We start from the raw sequence: 16,705 nt of genomic DNA on the forward strand, positions 1-16,705 counted from the left end.
GATTTACCCCACTCACATTAAGTGACGTCAATTCCCACTCAATGTTTTCCTTGCAATAACAGTAAACAAGGCTCATGGACTAGAGGGAGGGGGGGAGGGGAGGGGGAACGAGATAGGAGATGGACAGAGGGAGGGGGGGGGGGGGAGGAGAAGGAGATTAGGAGGTATAGCCAATTCCAATACATATTTAGCTGTTGCAAAGCATTTCCGGGTTCACCAGCATTTCTATACTCTGTATAAATAGCTGTAGACTCTATCCAGGAGGTCAGTCCTGTTGTGTTGGTTCATAACAAACTGCCTGATGAGTTGTACTTCATGGATTACCCGACTTTCAGATTTGGACTTGATGGTGGTTCGGCTGTTACAGTTTGTGAAGATGAAGGGCAATTCGAAACACCTACATCATCGTGGCTCGAATTGGACAGCATAAAAGCTGTCACCTACACTGACAAGAACTAGAATGCAAGCAGTACATCATTCGTAAGATACACATATCAAGGAGAAAGATGGATTCCAAAAGAGCAGTAAGTCAGCTGCACATTAGGCATCCATTAGTGTTTTCCAAAGATACTGGCCAGGAACCTGTGAAATGATGTAAAGGATTCAGCCAAGTCAACAAATACAACAAATGGGATGACATGATGTGTGTGGCAAATGTGTACTTAGATGGCATAGCCCATCAATGATTAGAGAACAATGAAGAAAAGCCCAGTAACTGAGACAGATCCCTGCCTGAACTGAAGAAAACATTTGCCGAAAACCAGCAGAAAATCTGCTTACAGAGCAACAGTTGAAGAACTGCACTGAACATAATGGGTTAATGACACAGTCGTGCATACAAAATGTTTTAGCCCTTGCCACAGTTTTCTCTAATCCGAATATGACAGAAGCTGACAAAATATCACACGTGATGAAAAGAATCACAGAAGACATGTACTAATATCTTCTGGTAAAGGATGTCATCGTGTTAAAGGAAATCATCAGATAGTGCCAGCACTGTGAGAAAATGCAACAGAAAACATCGGAAGAAACAAGTATGAATGACTCCTAAATATAGTTTGTATGGCAGTTCTGGAAGACCACGATGATCATGACATTGCTCCTCTCGTATTTCAGGTATTGAGAGAAAAGATACAGCATTTTACGGCAACCAGAACTGTTGACACAAGTGAACAATAGATAGCAGCCATGAATGTGAATAATGTGTTCTTATTTTAATAAGAAGTCGCAAAATGACTGCAATAATTTTCTGTTTTCCAGTATCTTATATGTATGTGCAATTAGCTTTAAATTTGAGTGGTGGTCATTATGGACTTGGGTTCAGTAGTGTGTGACATCACAGAGTATTATTAAGGGTGAGTGGCAGAGTGCACATGGTCTTTCGATGGCCGTTTTTGTGCATTGGGTGGTCATTGTTGGCGAGTCAACAGCAAGTGATGCACAGCTGATCAGCCTCAAGAGTTTAATTCTGTACTTTTCATTTGACTTCAAACAATTTTGTGGGTGATCCTTCTTAAAAAGTTTTGCAACACTGCACCCATCTTTTTCCAATGTATCTTTATTCTTAATGCTGTCTGCACCTCTTCATGTCTGGTTCTCAGTATCCTCCTTCACTATATCCCATATTACCTTTATTTTGCTATCTGACGCGATTATCTTTTTCTCGTAATGCATTTGCTTTGATGTCCCTAATAATATTTTTAATATTTTGCAGTAAGTCTGGTAATAAATAAGTTGTAGCATTAACATTAGAGCCGTTTGAATAACAGATAGTTTCCTTTGTGTTTGCCACAATATGTGTGTTCCTTGAGTAATACAGGACTTCCATGTATACATTGGTCTAATCTGGATTAGTATTGGGGCAAAACAGTTTTCAAATAATGTAAGGACTTTGTTAATCTAAGCGTCACACATTTCATTCATATTGTGAACACTGTATATTTCACACCAGTTCATGTTTTTGAGGAGTGTCCTAAAATAATCACTTTTTGGGTTACTGACTACTGTCTAATTCAGATTTAGTAGATTTTGTGTCCTGTTCATTATTAAGATTAAAAAAAAAAAAAAGAAAAAGAAACTGCGTGTTTCTGTCAGAGGCCGTTGACTCTTAGTTTTGCAGTAAATTTTGTTCATTGGGCATTTCAAAAAAGATCTTAATCAGGAGCTGTTTGTGAGGGACTACCAACCCTAGTTCTGAAGTTTACTGTAGGAGCTACAGTGAATGGTAGTATAACTGACCGTAATAAATTCTTATTGGAAGAGTTTTTAAGAAAATCTACATTACAATCACCAGTACCAAATATTTCCTTGTTTTTGGCTGTTAAATGGGCCAGTGGAGCTTCAAGGTGATTTACGAACAGGTTAAAGTTACCTAGAGATGCGTGGTATACACTTACTATTATGAAGGATGTATTAAGAAATTCTGCTTCTGTCATACATTCTTCCATGTGCTGCACTAAACAAAATTTAGGGAGTGTCCATTTTCTTAAATTTGTGATGATTCCTGATGAATGTGGCAACTTCTTCTTTCGCAATTTTTACTCTACAAAGGTGAGATGCTAATCCAAATCCTGTACCACTTAACACATCTAGAGACAGAGGCAGATTATGTCAACTGAGTAATTACAAAGCTCATCAATGCAAGTAAGTACTTCATTAATTTTACTTCTTAATGCTTTAATATTTTGATGCAATAAACTTAATTTCATTCACTTTGACTGAGATAAAACTGGGTGGAAATAAATTTCTGCTGATTGCTGAAACATTTTAAGCAACAGTGTTTTGTGCTGATGCAATATGCCAACATTTTGTTGTTTGGTTTCTTTCTCGAACTGGAGGGTTATTTCAATCATAATCTCTCTCAAAATTTGGTTTCTTTCTATCTTTCGGGTGGTGAAGCAGTATGTGCGTGTGCGTGTGACAAAAGGCTGTGGCTGATAGCTGTATGTGAGTGTCTCTTAATTGTGCCTGTCTGCAACTTGATGTGTCTTCTTTATGGTAAGTAGCAATCTGTCTTTTCCTACATTGTTATTACAGTCTGATTTCATTTACACAGGGAGACAAAAACAAGTGGTCTTAGCCCATTATTGCGTGCATCAAATCTGAGTTCATTGTGCATTTTGCTCCATATGATTCTAGTTAAGCCAACAAGTACACTTAACTAGTTCCTTAGTATACACAATTTCTGAAGGATTTAATGACCTGGATATACTGTGTTGTCTGACCTCCAATGCTTTGCATTGGAATATTAGCTGTGATTTAGTTTCACCCCCCCCCCCCCCTCTCTCTTCATTCTCCATACCCATCATGTTTATGTGCTTCTTAAAGTTCCCATGGACAGCCATTAGTCTTACCATGAGTTTAATCCCTCCTGTTCAAGTCCAGGATTACAGAACTTGTCTAAGAACATGGCTCTGACATTGTTAACTTGACATGATTTTTGTTTTGGGTCCTAGTGCAATATTCTACATGGTCCCTCCTGATCCAGCATGTAGTTTTGATTTTACCATTGCCTTGCTGATGGTTAGGACAGATTCCAGTCCAGTTAATGGATTTGTCTCTCCTGTCCTGGCCAGCCTATCAGCTTGTTCATTGCCAGATTCCTGAGTGACCAGAGATGCACAACAGGCTTATGCTGTTTCTTCCCTAGTCTCACAAGGGCATTGTAGCATTCTGTAGTGATCTTTGATGTGTTTTCAGGAACGAATGTGGATGCTACGATGCTTGAGCACGTACAAAAGTTCTCCTGGAGGTAAGGTGTTGCTTCCTCACATCAAGTTGTGGGCATTGGCATCACAACCAACCAACCAACAGTTATTCATTCTGCTGTGAGCAGTTGTCAGCCAATCTCCCCACTTCCTAGGAAAGGGGAGTACTATCCTAGTAAGGAAGGTAAGCTGAGGCCAATAAAATTTCCCCCGTGCTTCCTTCATCGCCCTCTTTCATCCCAATGAACACTAAGTCCCTGGAACAAAAGTACACCTTTGGTTTGAATGACGTTCCATTCTTTACATAAATGCATGTTCTGGATTTATTTAGATTTCAACATAGAAATCAACTTCTCCATTTCCCCAGAATCCTGAAGCATTTCCTTTATACACAGTATTTCAAAAAGAATAAACATATTTTGAACCTGCACATTTATTAACCTGTAAGACATAAAAGTTTTATGGCTATGAAACTGAGGGGGCACACATTTACAAATCTCTCAAGTTCATTATATCCTCCATCAGTGACACGACCAATATCATGTCAATACTCAATTCCTTCCATACTGTGTGTCCATTGTCACTGGTGTTAGGGCTGTACGGATCTCGTTCTTCAAATCTTCTAGCTTTGGGATAGTGTTGGTGCATAAACATTGTCATTAATCAAACCATGCTATAAGTTGTCACAAGGCATCATATCCAGCTACCACTGAGGGCAGCTGAGAAGTTGTAAATTGCTGGCAATTTGAAGACCAAGCCAATGGCTCAGTAAAGTTTCATTCAGATATTCACACACTTGGTGACGCCAGTGAGAGGGTGTCCGATCTTGTTGAAAAAGGAAGTTGTCCTTATTCAACATCAGAAACAACCAGTTTAATAATATAGCAAGATACTGCTAATGATTAACTGTGTTTCCATAAAAGGAGAATGAGCCTAAACAGATCAGTGGGATATCACACAAAACACATTGATTTTTGATGATGAATCTTATACATGTTCAGGGTGGGAATGTTGGTTCTATAGGCCCCAAATCCAAACATTGTTTGTTTACTTTCCCATTTTCTATTGAAAGCACCACCAAACCACGTAACTGTTATTGACTCATAATGGAAAATCAAGCCTTTTTAAAAATGATTTTCAGTTCAGAAAAAGCAGCTCAGCTTTTTCAACAGTCACAGGTACTGATAGATGCTTCAGAATTGCAGTAAAAACATTAGGGTAACAATACCAATTACCTGCATTTCACTAATAACATACATTGTTGTCTTTTACACCAATGAGTTTCAAAATTTGCACTTTAAATGATGTTTTTATCAAAATAAGGTATGCTGTCAGGGGAGAAGAAATGCCATTAGAAAATATCCTTGTATACTTAAATGCTTCATTTGTAATATTATTGTTTCAGATGGTCGATATGAACAAGAGTTTTATTACTCTGTATGTGTACCTTCCTTTATTCCTTAATATAATTTATGTAACTGAGAGAATAAAGGGTGTTAATCTTTGGGCAAAAAAAAAAAAAAGAAAATCACTGCTAATATAATTACTGTATGATAAGCTATACATGGATGAGAGACTGACAAAGTTTTTTTTATTTGTTTGTCAAGGAATTTACTCTACATGCTGCATCTTTAACAAATCACAAATGTTGAGAGCTTTGTCACACAATTTGTGAGACAATCCTTTGAAGCTGAATATGACCCTTTAGTAACTGCATTGTCAGAAACAGCAACAGTTTCCATACTCTTTGATTGCAAGGCCTTTGATGGAATACCAATTTTTCTTAGTCTTATACAATGAATAACAAAAAGTGTAACAAAGCTTTAAGACTGAATTTCCTTTTTAAGAATTATTGTTACAATTTGTTCATTACATTTCTTTGCCATAAGAATTATGTTGGGCAAAGTGTTAAATAACAAACAAATCTTTCTTTTGCAAGTTTATATATGGCAATGTATTTTGGAACACAATGCATAGCATTTAATGACTTTAGCTTTACCTTTGAAGTACTCATGGAATAAGTTTTTACATCCTGCCACCATACTGTGTCCAAACATTTACAGATGTCAATTCTTTTAACAATGGGGACCATTTCTTGATTAGCCTCTGCAGCATTGTTAAGGTACAGCATGAGAGTTTTTGTGTTCTCATAAAGGTAAGTTATTTAGATTGGAATCTCTCTCCAGGTGGCACCTCTTTCTCTAAGCATTGGCCATGCGGGCACACACACTTGTATATTTGCATAAAGCAGAGGACTATGCTGGCCCTACAGGGGGGGAGGAGGGGAGATGACGACATGAGGTACATGACATGGAGCCCCCATGAGGCAGAAAGAAGTGTGTTGGACAAATTACCCTGACACAGGACTTTCTCCTACAGCAAATGGACTCAGCAGTATACCACTAACAGTAGAACACATTTTAGTTGATAGTATTTTATTTGCTGACAAGGAAGCAGACCTTAAACTGCCTATGGAGCTGTTTTCAATTCGAGATATTTGACAAGTGTAGCAAGGAGTTCTAAAGTTTTGTGAGGCAATAAGACTAATTTCTAAAATATTAGGAGATGTATTTTTAACCGACATCGGATAACCTGGCTCTTTCCCATTTTTGCAGGTGTGGTGTGCAGACCACAAGCATTTACAAATAAATTGGACTAATTTCAGTCCACTACTTCATTTTTAATATTCTCCCTTTTTACTAATATCTTTAAACATTGTTATTTTATTGTACTATGGGTGGTGGTTGTTGTTGTTGTTGTTGTTGTTGTTGTTGTTGTTGTTTCAAAACTGTCCTAAAGGAATTATGGAAATTGACCTACCCCTCCTATTGTGAGATGCTGATAATCTGAATGGTCTTTCTATGTGACAGATACTGTGCACACGCTAGGCTTGAGATAATGATCCAGTAAAAGCCAGCATTATCTCAACCACAGATGAGCTTTTGACAGTGAAGTTCATTGGTCACCAAGGCCCACACTATTAGTCCAGTTGATGTAAGTGGAAGAAGATAATGTGGATAGAATTTATAAAATGTGAATTACAAGTTAGAATTTGAGAGAGAAATAGGTCTATTTGTGCACATCTCCTGTTTTGGGCATTACTACCCTCGCAAACAGATACCAACATACCCTAAAAGAATGAGGGTGTTATTGCAAAGAGTACTATGAAAACTATAAAGCAGGAAGTGACAATTTTGAAAAAGAAAGAAAAGTTTTATTAATCAAAACGTCTGCCAAAAGTTGTTTTCTTTTCAGCTTCATAAAGCATTCTTTTGGTGTTAGAGATTCAACATGATCTATTAAAACTGGACACGCCAACAAATTGTTCTCGCTGAAACATCCCAAATATTTATTGTTCATCCCAACTGACTGGGTACAGATATTCAAGATTGAAACATCATTTTTTCATCTGTTGTCACTTAATTTCTTAATTTTGTACCATGAAAGTTTGAGAAGAGACACATTGGTTCTGAGAGTGAGAGAGTGAGAGTGAGAGAGAGAGAGTGAGAGAGAGAGAGAGAGAGAGGGGAGGTTTTTTTAGAGTTACATGTATATACTGTAAAAAATTACTGTGCATGTTATGATGGGCTATTTCCTTCTCTTCACAGCGGATAATAAGCTTGATTCGATTCTCAGGACCATACTAAATTCATTCGTGATCATCATATGCAGTGCATCCTTGGTTCTGTGCAGCAGAGCAATTTATCGAGCTCAAGAACTGAAGTGGGTAAATATTGACTCTAATCTAATAAATAGTTGATTGTTTTTGGTCTAACTTTTATCATGTCAAAGTAGTCTTAATAACGTGAAGAAACACATATTTGTGAGAATAGATCAGTGCTCACCTTATAGACCATGCATCTAACACCTGTGATGTCACACACTACTGAACCCAAGAGAGACACACACACACACACACACACACACACACACACACACACAATGGAAGACCTACAGCCATCTTTGTCATCATTTATTGTGCAGCTACCATCTTCAGGCGTTAGTTGATGCTGAAGGGGTTATCATGGTCTATATATATGGTGCATCAGTGGCCAACTATTGGTTCAAGCAGACTACATGTAACTGTAACGTCATCTATCCAACCGTAGGGTGAGTCCGGTTGACATCTGCCGGAGCTAAATTTATCATCCCCAATGAAGACAATGAGTGTTGTCGTATTTAATTTACAGTGCCACATTTTCTCTGTACTGTCACAACTTGATAGCTACGGCCAGTACAATAACAATGGCTAGACCTCTCACAACAAAGGTGGCCATAATAGAAAACATCTTGCAGGTAAACCTACCCAAGGGATACACTTTGAAAGTAATGGGCTTCCAATATGTTGTAGTGTAAGAGCAAAAAGATAAATTTCTTACATATGCCTATAAGACCTTTAAGGGGGTGAAACACACCCTTGAAAACAATTAAGTAATATTTATCAGTGAATACTGTTGAAATGGTAATAGATATAAAAAGTGAATGTCTAATAAATGTTCTATGGTGTCCAATGTTTGTTACAACGGTACACCCGGGTTTGTCAAAAGCCTTTGTTTCTTTTTTTTCAAAATCCTGTCCTCTCCCCCCTCTATTTTGTTTACATTTTGCCCTCAGGGCTCAGCATTCGTTCGCTGAGTACAGGCTTGGCGACATCGGGATTTCTGAGCCGGGGGCTGGTAATCGCCACCAGTCCTCTGTATTGGTAATCTCTGGGCATGCTTCAGTGACCACCATGTGGCACAGTGGTGGAACATTGTGTGTCTCAGGGATTGAGGATCTTGGCTCGACAGCTCGGATTGTGAGGATGCAATGAACATCTATTAAAAAAAAACTTTCAATTTCAAGGTGTGCTACACATTGATGAGATGCATGGCTGTTGAGTTGGAATAGTCATTAGCGCGCAACCTCAGAGGAGCCGGCCGCACCTCAGTTGTATAAGGCTTACTCAGGCACGTGGGACTCTGTCAGAGTGAACCTTTACTTCCATAGCTGCTCATGGGACTGAAATGGATCCTCTGAAACATCTTTTCCCCCTCCCAGCAGAAAGGGTGGACTGCAGAGAGGTATCACCACCCAAGCTAACAACAGGGCTTGTGTAGCCAGTCGTCCTGATTCAGTCCATAGTAACAGACTGCATGTTGTTTTGCAGTGTGTGTTTCTTATAGTTAAAAGCAAAAAGGATAGTTTTGAGAAAGTTTCTTGATTTTCATACAGAAAAGCTTAGAAAGCATTGCAGGCACCTTAAAATCTGTTCACCTTAAAATCTGTTAAGCACTTGTGCAATGGGGCTCGGTTGGTTGAAACATCTAGCTCACAAGTAAAGAACCCTCAGAAAGCTCAGTGCTTCTGGAAGTATGTGATAGATACTGAATTGCACAACACCTCAAACTACAGCAATGGTGTTGTGGCTTGCAGGGATCTAGTTGGCATTCCCCAAGAAGAACTGAAAGCTAAGTGGTCCCAGGAAGGCATGCAAAATGTTACGAAATGGTTGGATGACGATCTTGTGAAATCAGACTATTTTTATCCTTACTTTTAACTGCAAAAAACTACCAGAGCGTGTCATGGCAGGTTCCCTACGCATAAGTGTATGGTCTTATTTCCCAAATCCAATGTGGTGTTTTGAATGCCAGAACTTTGGGTACACTACTCTTGGTTGTAATTGAGAAGCCACTTTCGTGAAATGTGGTGAAACCTCCCATGATTGAATTGGTTGTTCCTGTCCCCAAAATGAGTAAACTGCTCTGGGAATAACCCTGGGTGGAGTAGTAACTGCGGAGTTTTCCTTGAGCAGCAGGAGATACAGGAAATGAAAACATCAAAGCACATCCCATATTGTGACGTCAAAATTATAAAAGTCCATGCAGCCACCCACATTCACTGCCTCCTTTTCTTCCATTCTGAAACAGTCAGTCCAGAAAGCTGATGCAGCTACACTAATGGAGGTTGTGAGTTTCAGCACTAGAACCTGCATTTGTCAACGCACTTGTGCTGGTGGAGTTCCATTGAAGCCTGCCCCTCCCCCCAGAACTTCAGGACAGGCTGTGGTTGCAGACATTGTGGAACTTCCTGCCGTTCCACAGGTAAGGTCTTTTGCACCACCCCGTGCTGCTACAACCACAACCTTAACCCAAAAAATCACTCGAAGGCGAGTAAATGCCCACTGAAGGAGACAGGAGGTACGCAGTCCAATAATATTGATATCATCCTATCTGGCGTGTCTCTTCAATGTCCTTCAGAGGCTATGGAACTTGATGTCGGACTGTGGCAATCATCTTACCTCAAGACTGAGCCTCCACCCATTGTGGACTCTCCTTCCTGGCAGAAAGCCAAGCTTAAAGTGTTAACCCAAGATAGGTGGCTCCCATTATACAATGGAACATGAATGGGTTCTGGACACATGTGGAGGAACTGAAATTCCTAGCACAGCAATGCATGTTTGCAGGAAACATATTTTAAAGCATCTGATGCCCCTTTACTCTGTAGCTATACGCTCTATTGCAAGGATGACATGACTGAGGAAAGGGCTGTTCTTCCCCTGGCTACTGACCTGCAAGCCATTGCCACTGAATATCGCGCGCGTCAGAGGATCATTGTTTGCGCCCTTTATCTGCCGCCGCAAAATGCAGTAGACTCTGATGCTCTCACAGATCTCATAGACCAATTGCACCAGTGATTTCTCCTACTGGGTGACTTCAATGGCCATCATGTTTTTTGGGGCTTGATCTCTACTTTCCTTCACGATCGGGATTTGGAGGGCCTAATGACATCCCACGAGCTGTGCATCCTCAACACAGGTACGTCCACCAGGTCATTCACCGCCATTGACCTCTCCTCGTGCTCTCCTGCCATTGTAGACTCTGTTCAGTGAGAAGTCATTGACAACCTTCATTCAAATGACCACTTCCAACTCTGTATTCACCTATTGAATGGAGCATTATATGATGAGCAGCCACCACACTGGATGGTTAACAGGGCTAACTGGACGCTATTTACACAGTTTACTGTGTTTGAACACGACAACCGTGTCCAGGAATGGGTGGACAACATTTCACATGTGATCCATCATGTCACTGACTTACCCAACCCGAATTCCTCAGCTCATCTTTGGAGACAACCTGTACGTTGGTGGACCGGTGATTGCCACTTAGCAATCCAGGCCAGGCATGCAGCACTTCAGCGGTTTAAGTACTGCCTGTCAGCAGGGAACCTGACAACATTTAGAGTCGCAAGAGCCAAGGCTTGATGTATAATTCAGGAGAGCAAGAAAACATCATGGCAAGCCTTCCTGGACTCCATAAATCATTCCACTTGTTCTACAGAAGTATGAGAAGCCATCAGGATGATTTCCAGTAAACAGTCATCTACCAATAGTAGCAGGATGAAATAGCGATGTCTCCAAGCAGTGCCCAGAGATATCACTCAGACACTGGCAGAGAATTTTGCACAAACTCTTGCCAATGCCAGCCAGGATCCAACATTTTGTCGCTACTGTACAACTGTAGAAAGGGGACAATTTGACTTCAGATCCAACATTTATGAGACTGACAGCTACCCTTTCTTCTTGTCCGATCTGGACTCTGCTCTGTCTGAGACTCGTGATACTGCACCCGATCGCGACCAAATCTGGTACTGGATGCTTCAACATGTGGAGCAAGTACACCCCAAATCCAGGTTTTAAACATCTGCCACCCTGGCTGCTGCAGAGGTCCAGAGTAATTTTTGATTTAATGCAGTACAGGAGGGATTGTACATCTGTCTCTGTATTTAATGTGACAGTTTTTGACATTTTATCTGAGAATCACAACTATGTAGCTGCCTTTATGGATGGGCCTAAGCTGGGGGACACTGTTGTTCACTCTGTCATTTTCCCAGATCGTGTCCTCAAGATCAGAATGCCTCAAGAATTTACTGGCTTTGACGCAGAATTATATGCAATCTTGGGGTGCCTTTCTTCTGCTGCATAGACCAGGGCACATACAGTGTGCCATCCCCCTGCATGCTGTTAAATCACTGTTGAGTTACAGTGTCATGCATCAATGGGAAGACAAATGGCTGGAAGTAACTGACAATAAGCTCTGTGTAGTAAAGCACACAACTTGGCTGTGGCATTCATCCTTCCAGTCACGTAGAAGTGATGAGGTGGTCCTTACTCGTCTTTGCACAGGCCACGTCCTTATGACACATAGCTTCTTACTCCAGCAAGAGGACACTCCAATGTGTGGTGCTTGTGGTGTACAGGTAACTGTGCACCACATCTTATTGGACTACATTCTAATTTCCAACCAGTGGGCTGTTACGGATTTGCCGAAGGATCTGTCCACTATTGTAGGTAATGTTCAAGCAAATATGGTTAGACTTTTAAGTTTTATGAATTATACAACATTTTTATCAAAATTTTAGAACATTAAAACAAAAACCAAGGTGACTATGTTACCAAAGTTTTTTGAAGTGATTAGTGAGTCACATTTCCCTGTTCTTTCCTTTTAGTTCTTCTGTGTTTTGTTTTCTCTGTGTTTTAATTTAATGCCTAGCTACTTTCCCTCTTTTTCTCATTGTGCGTAGTGCACATGAGATAGTACCGTATTCGCTCAAATCTAAGCCTCACTTGAATCTGAGCCATACCTGAAAAATGAAACTCGAAAACAAGGGGGGAAAAAAAAAAATTCAAGGTGAGAGAAAAGTTTTAAACTGCCCCTCAAAATTGAAACGAAGTTGGTCCATTGTAACATGAAACACAATTGAGATCTAATAGATGAAGATACAGCTACAGTAGTTTGGTTTGAGTCGTAAGCTTAACAGTTAAGCTTTACCAAGTAGCCATTGCTGTGTGTCAGGCGCTCCGTCCGTATTTATACGGGTACCCTTCCTTTTTCACGTGCTTCATCTGGTTTGAATCGATTGCTTATTTTGCTTTGATCCGATAAGTGTCGTTCTCTTTGTTATAGGTGTTTGTCACTCTAAGCTGAAAATGTATTATTGTACTGTGTCATGCATTGTTTGTCGCGTTCTGATAATGAGTGTTCACGACCTGTTGCCGCTCACAGCATGGCTTGCTTTTGTGCGCGCTACTGCGGCTTACAATAAAAAAAAAAGAGGAATTGTCTCACAAGCGAAACAATGGCAAGAGACTGCTATTTGTTGTTACTTAAACTTTTGCTTTCTTTGATAATGATCAACAAGAACCAAATAATAGACTGTGTAAGATAAACGATGTTCTGAACGAGAGGTTAGCAAAAAAATTTCTCAGTTTGAAAATCTTTGCAGATGCCTCTTTAGTACATTACATTCTGCACAGAAATTAGCCATCTTACATTTAAAAATCTAGTCAGTTGCAGTGCTTCATTTCTGACTGTATCACTATTCAGCATAAGAATGATACGAATATAAACATGACATGATATGTATATTCTTCTGCGTTTGCTGTTGTCTCACTGTAGTTTCATAGTTTATTAGGCAGACAGGATTTAAATGAGATAGCAGCAAACACGAAAGAATACATGGCATAATGTTTACATTCTTCTACCTTTTCTTTTAATTTATTTACTGATGCAGAGGTTTTGGCGCCAGTATTTATCTTTGTGCGTGCAAAGCATACCTGTGTAGCACAACATATATTCAACGGCAGAAGTTAGTTGTGGCAGCACCTACCAACATTTTTCAGAACTTCCGCTTACTTTGCACTCGATTCTAAGCTGCAGGCAGTCTTTTGGATTACAAAAACCGTAAAAAAGTGTGGCTTAGATTCGAGTAAATACCGTAACTCTGTGGTCATTTTGAGTGCATGAGTGTGAAACAATTTGAGTTTGTCTCCACATTCATTTGTTTAGATAAGTATAATGGAATGGTGCTGATTACCTTGCTGTAGTGCACCCATAACACACACACACACACACACACACACACACACACACACACACACACACACACACACACACACACCCTTGTTTACATTTCAAAATTTGACTAATATCAAAATGTATAGCCCAGTATAACAATAAGCCTTGGGGCACGCACACACCCATTGGGCGTATGTACAGTAATACAGAGTTAGTTACAGCTTATGTCCAACAAATGTTTTTGGAATACCACTTAACCATGTACACTACTGGCCATTAAAATTGCTACACCACGGAGATAACGTGCTACAGACGCGAAATTTAACCGACAGGAAGAATATGCTATGATATGCAAATGATTAGCTTTTCAGAGCATCACACAAGGTTGGCACCAGTGGCCACACCTACAATGTGCTGACATGAGGAACGTTTCCAACTGATTTATCATACTCAAACAGCACTTTGACCGGTGTTGCCTGGTGAAACGTTGTTGTCATGCCTCGTGTAAGGAGGACAAATGCGTACCATCAGATTTCCGACTTTGATAAAGATCGGATTGTAGTCTATCGCGATTGCAGTTTATCATATCGCGACATTGCTGCTCGCATTGGTCGAGATCCAGTGATTATTAGCAGAATATGGAATCGGTGGATTCAGGAAGGTAATATGGAATGCCGTGCTGGAGCCCAACGGCCTCATATCACTAGCAGTTGAAATGGCAGGCATCTTACCTGCATGGCTGTAACGGATCGTGCAGCCACGTCTCGATACCTGAGTCAACAGACGGGGACGTTTGCAAGAAAACAACCATCTGCACGAACAGTTTGATGACGTTTGCAGCTGCATGGAATATCAGTTCAGAGACCATGGCTGCGGTTACCCTTGACGCTGCATCGCAGACAGGAGCGTCTATGATGGTGTACTGAACACCAAACTTGGGTGCACGAATGGCAAAACGTCATTATTTCGGATGAATCCAGGTTCTGTTTACAGAATCATGATGGTCGCATCCACGTTTGGCGACATTGTGGTGAACGCACATTGGAAGCGTGTATTTATCATCACCATACGGGCATATTATCTGGCGTGATGGTACAGGGTGCCATTGGTTACACGTCTCGGTCACCTCTTGTTCCCACGGACAGCACTTTGAGCAGTGAATGTTACGTTTAAAATATGTTACGTTTCAGTTATGTTACGACCCATGGCTCTACCCTTCATTCGATCCCTGTGAAACCCTACATTTCAGCAGGATAATGCACGACTGCATGTTGCAGATCCTGTACAAGCCTTTCTGGATACAGAAAATGTTAGACTGCTGCCCTGGGCAGCACATTCTCCAGATTTCTCACCAATTGAAAATGTCTAGTCAATGGTAGCTGAGCAACGGGCTAGTCACAATACGCCAGTCACTACTCTTGATGAACTGTGGTATCGTGTTGAAGCTGTGTGGGCAGCTGTACCTGTACACTCCATCCAAGCTCTGTTTGGCCATAATGACGGACTTAATACACCTGGGCATTGAGTCAGAGGTGGTTGTTCTGGGTACTAATTTCTCAGGGTCTATGCACCCAAATTGCGTGAAAATGTAATCACATGTCAGTTCTAGTATAATATACTTGTCCAATGAATACCTGTTTATTATCTGCATTTCTTCTTGGTGTAGCAATTTTAATGGCCAGTAGTGTATGATTGAATTTTGTGTTAATGATGCTATATGTTTTGCTATTCAAGTTTTGAAATGAAAAACAATATAATGGGGGAGGACTATTTCAACTGATCAGGCTACTCTGCTGTACTGAACATTGAAAACCATAGAACTTTCATTGGAAGTTTTGATATCTGTTACTGTCAAGTGGTATTCATTCAGAAATATTACACATTATTATTATTATTATTATTATTATTATTATTATTATTATTATTATTATTATTTTATTCCCCAAGGTAGTGGTTCAACCCCTTAACAGCCATGAGCATGTATAAAAAAAAAATTGCATGTCTTATTTTGCCCTATACTACAACATATTCAAAGCCGATCAAAATTGAACTGTATCCCTAGATTTACTTGTCTGTTAAGTCAGGGGAATCTAACATACTAAACCAGAAACAGAAAAATGAAGTACAGGACATATTATTTAAGTATTGAGCTGTATGTTTGGATAACCCTGGAGTGACTGTTGATTACATGATTCTTGAGTTTCTCCCGGCATATTTGATAATCAAAATATCCACGGATGTACTGCCAGTCTGTAGTGTCCAACGGGCACAATATTTCGGTGATCAAACATGTCGCCATCATCAGGTGAACTGACGGACTGAGCTCCTGTGAACGTGCCGGCATCAAATTCACTATGGAGACTGAAAATGAGGGTAAAATACCTTTCCTTGACGTCTTGGTCAGGAGAAGGGCTGACGGCACCCTAGGTCATGGGGTGTATCGAAAGACAACACACACTGATCTGTATTTGCACGCAGACAGCTGCCACCACCCTTCACAGAGGAATGGGGTACTTAAAACTCTAGTACATAGAGTGCGCACTATCTCTGACACAGAGAGTCTACCTCAGGAATCGGAACATCTGAGAACTGTCTTTCGAAAAAATGGGTACTCAGAGTGGCAGATCCAACGTGCTCTCCGCCCAACCACTGCAGCACAACCTGTTGACATGGATGAAGTCACGAGGGAAGAGGTAGGCACTGCATTTATTCCATACACAGGCGCACTCTCGGGGAAAATCGCCCGCATTCTGAAGAAACACCGTATCAGAACTGTGTTTTGTCCTCTGAATAAAAGTCGTGCACTGGTGGGGAGCGCCAAAGATGACCTCGGTTTGAGGAAGGCTGGCGTGTACCAGATTCCGTGTCAATGTGGCAAGTCGTATATTGGTCAGACGATGCGTACTGTCGAGGATCGATGCCGTGAACACCAGAGGCACACTCGACTGATGTATCCGAGCAAGTCGGCGGTCGCTGAACATTGTTTGTTGGAAAATCACACTATGGAGTATGACCGCACGAGGATTCTGGTACAGACGTCGAGATACTGGGACAGCGTTGTTAGAGAGGCCATCGAAATTCGCACCAATGACGATCTCATAAACCGTGACTGTGGCTATAATCTTAGCAAGGCTTGGCAACCAGCAATTGGGTTAATCA

General features: G+C 40.6%; 1 protein-coding gene across 2 annotated transcripts in view; it reads left to right on the top strand.

Annotated features, from left to right (window-relative positions):
- The window catches only part of LOC126299306 (mucolipin-3-like), a 180,953-nt gene that overhangs the window by 103,541 nt on the left and 60,707 nt on the right, over nucleotides 1–16,705 (top strand). For both annotated transcript variants that reach the window (XM_049991107.1, XM_049991106.1), the window contains one exon: nucleotides 7,316–7,434. In XM_049991107.1, coding sequence (XP_049847064.1) covers nucleotides 7,316–7,434 — 119 coding nt within the window. The remainder of the gene's footprint in view (nucleotides 1–7,315; nucleotides 7,435–16,705) is intronic.

This window comes from Schistocerca gregaria, chromosome X (assembly GCF_023897955.1).
Source record: "Schistocerca gregaria isolate iqSchGreg1 chromosome X, iqSchGreg1.2, whole genome shotgun sequence".
In the NCBI taxonomy this organism is placed as follows: Eukaryota; Metazoa; Arthropoda; class Insecta; order Orthoptera; family Acrididae; genus Schistocerca; species Schistocerca gregaria.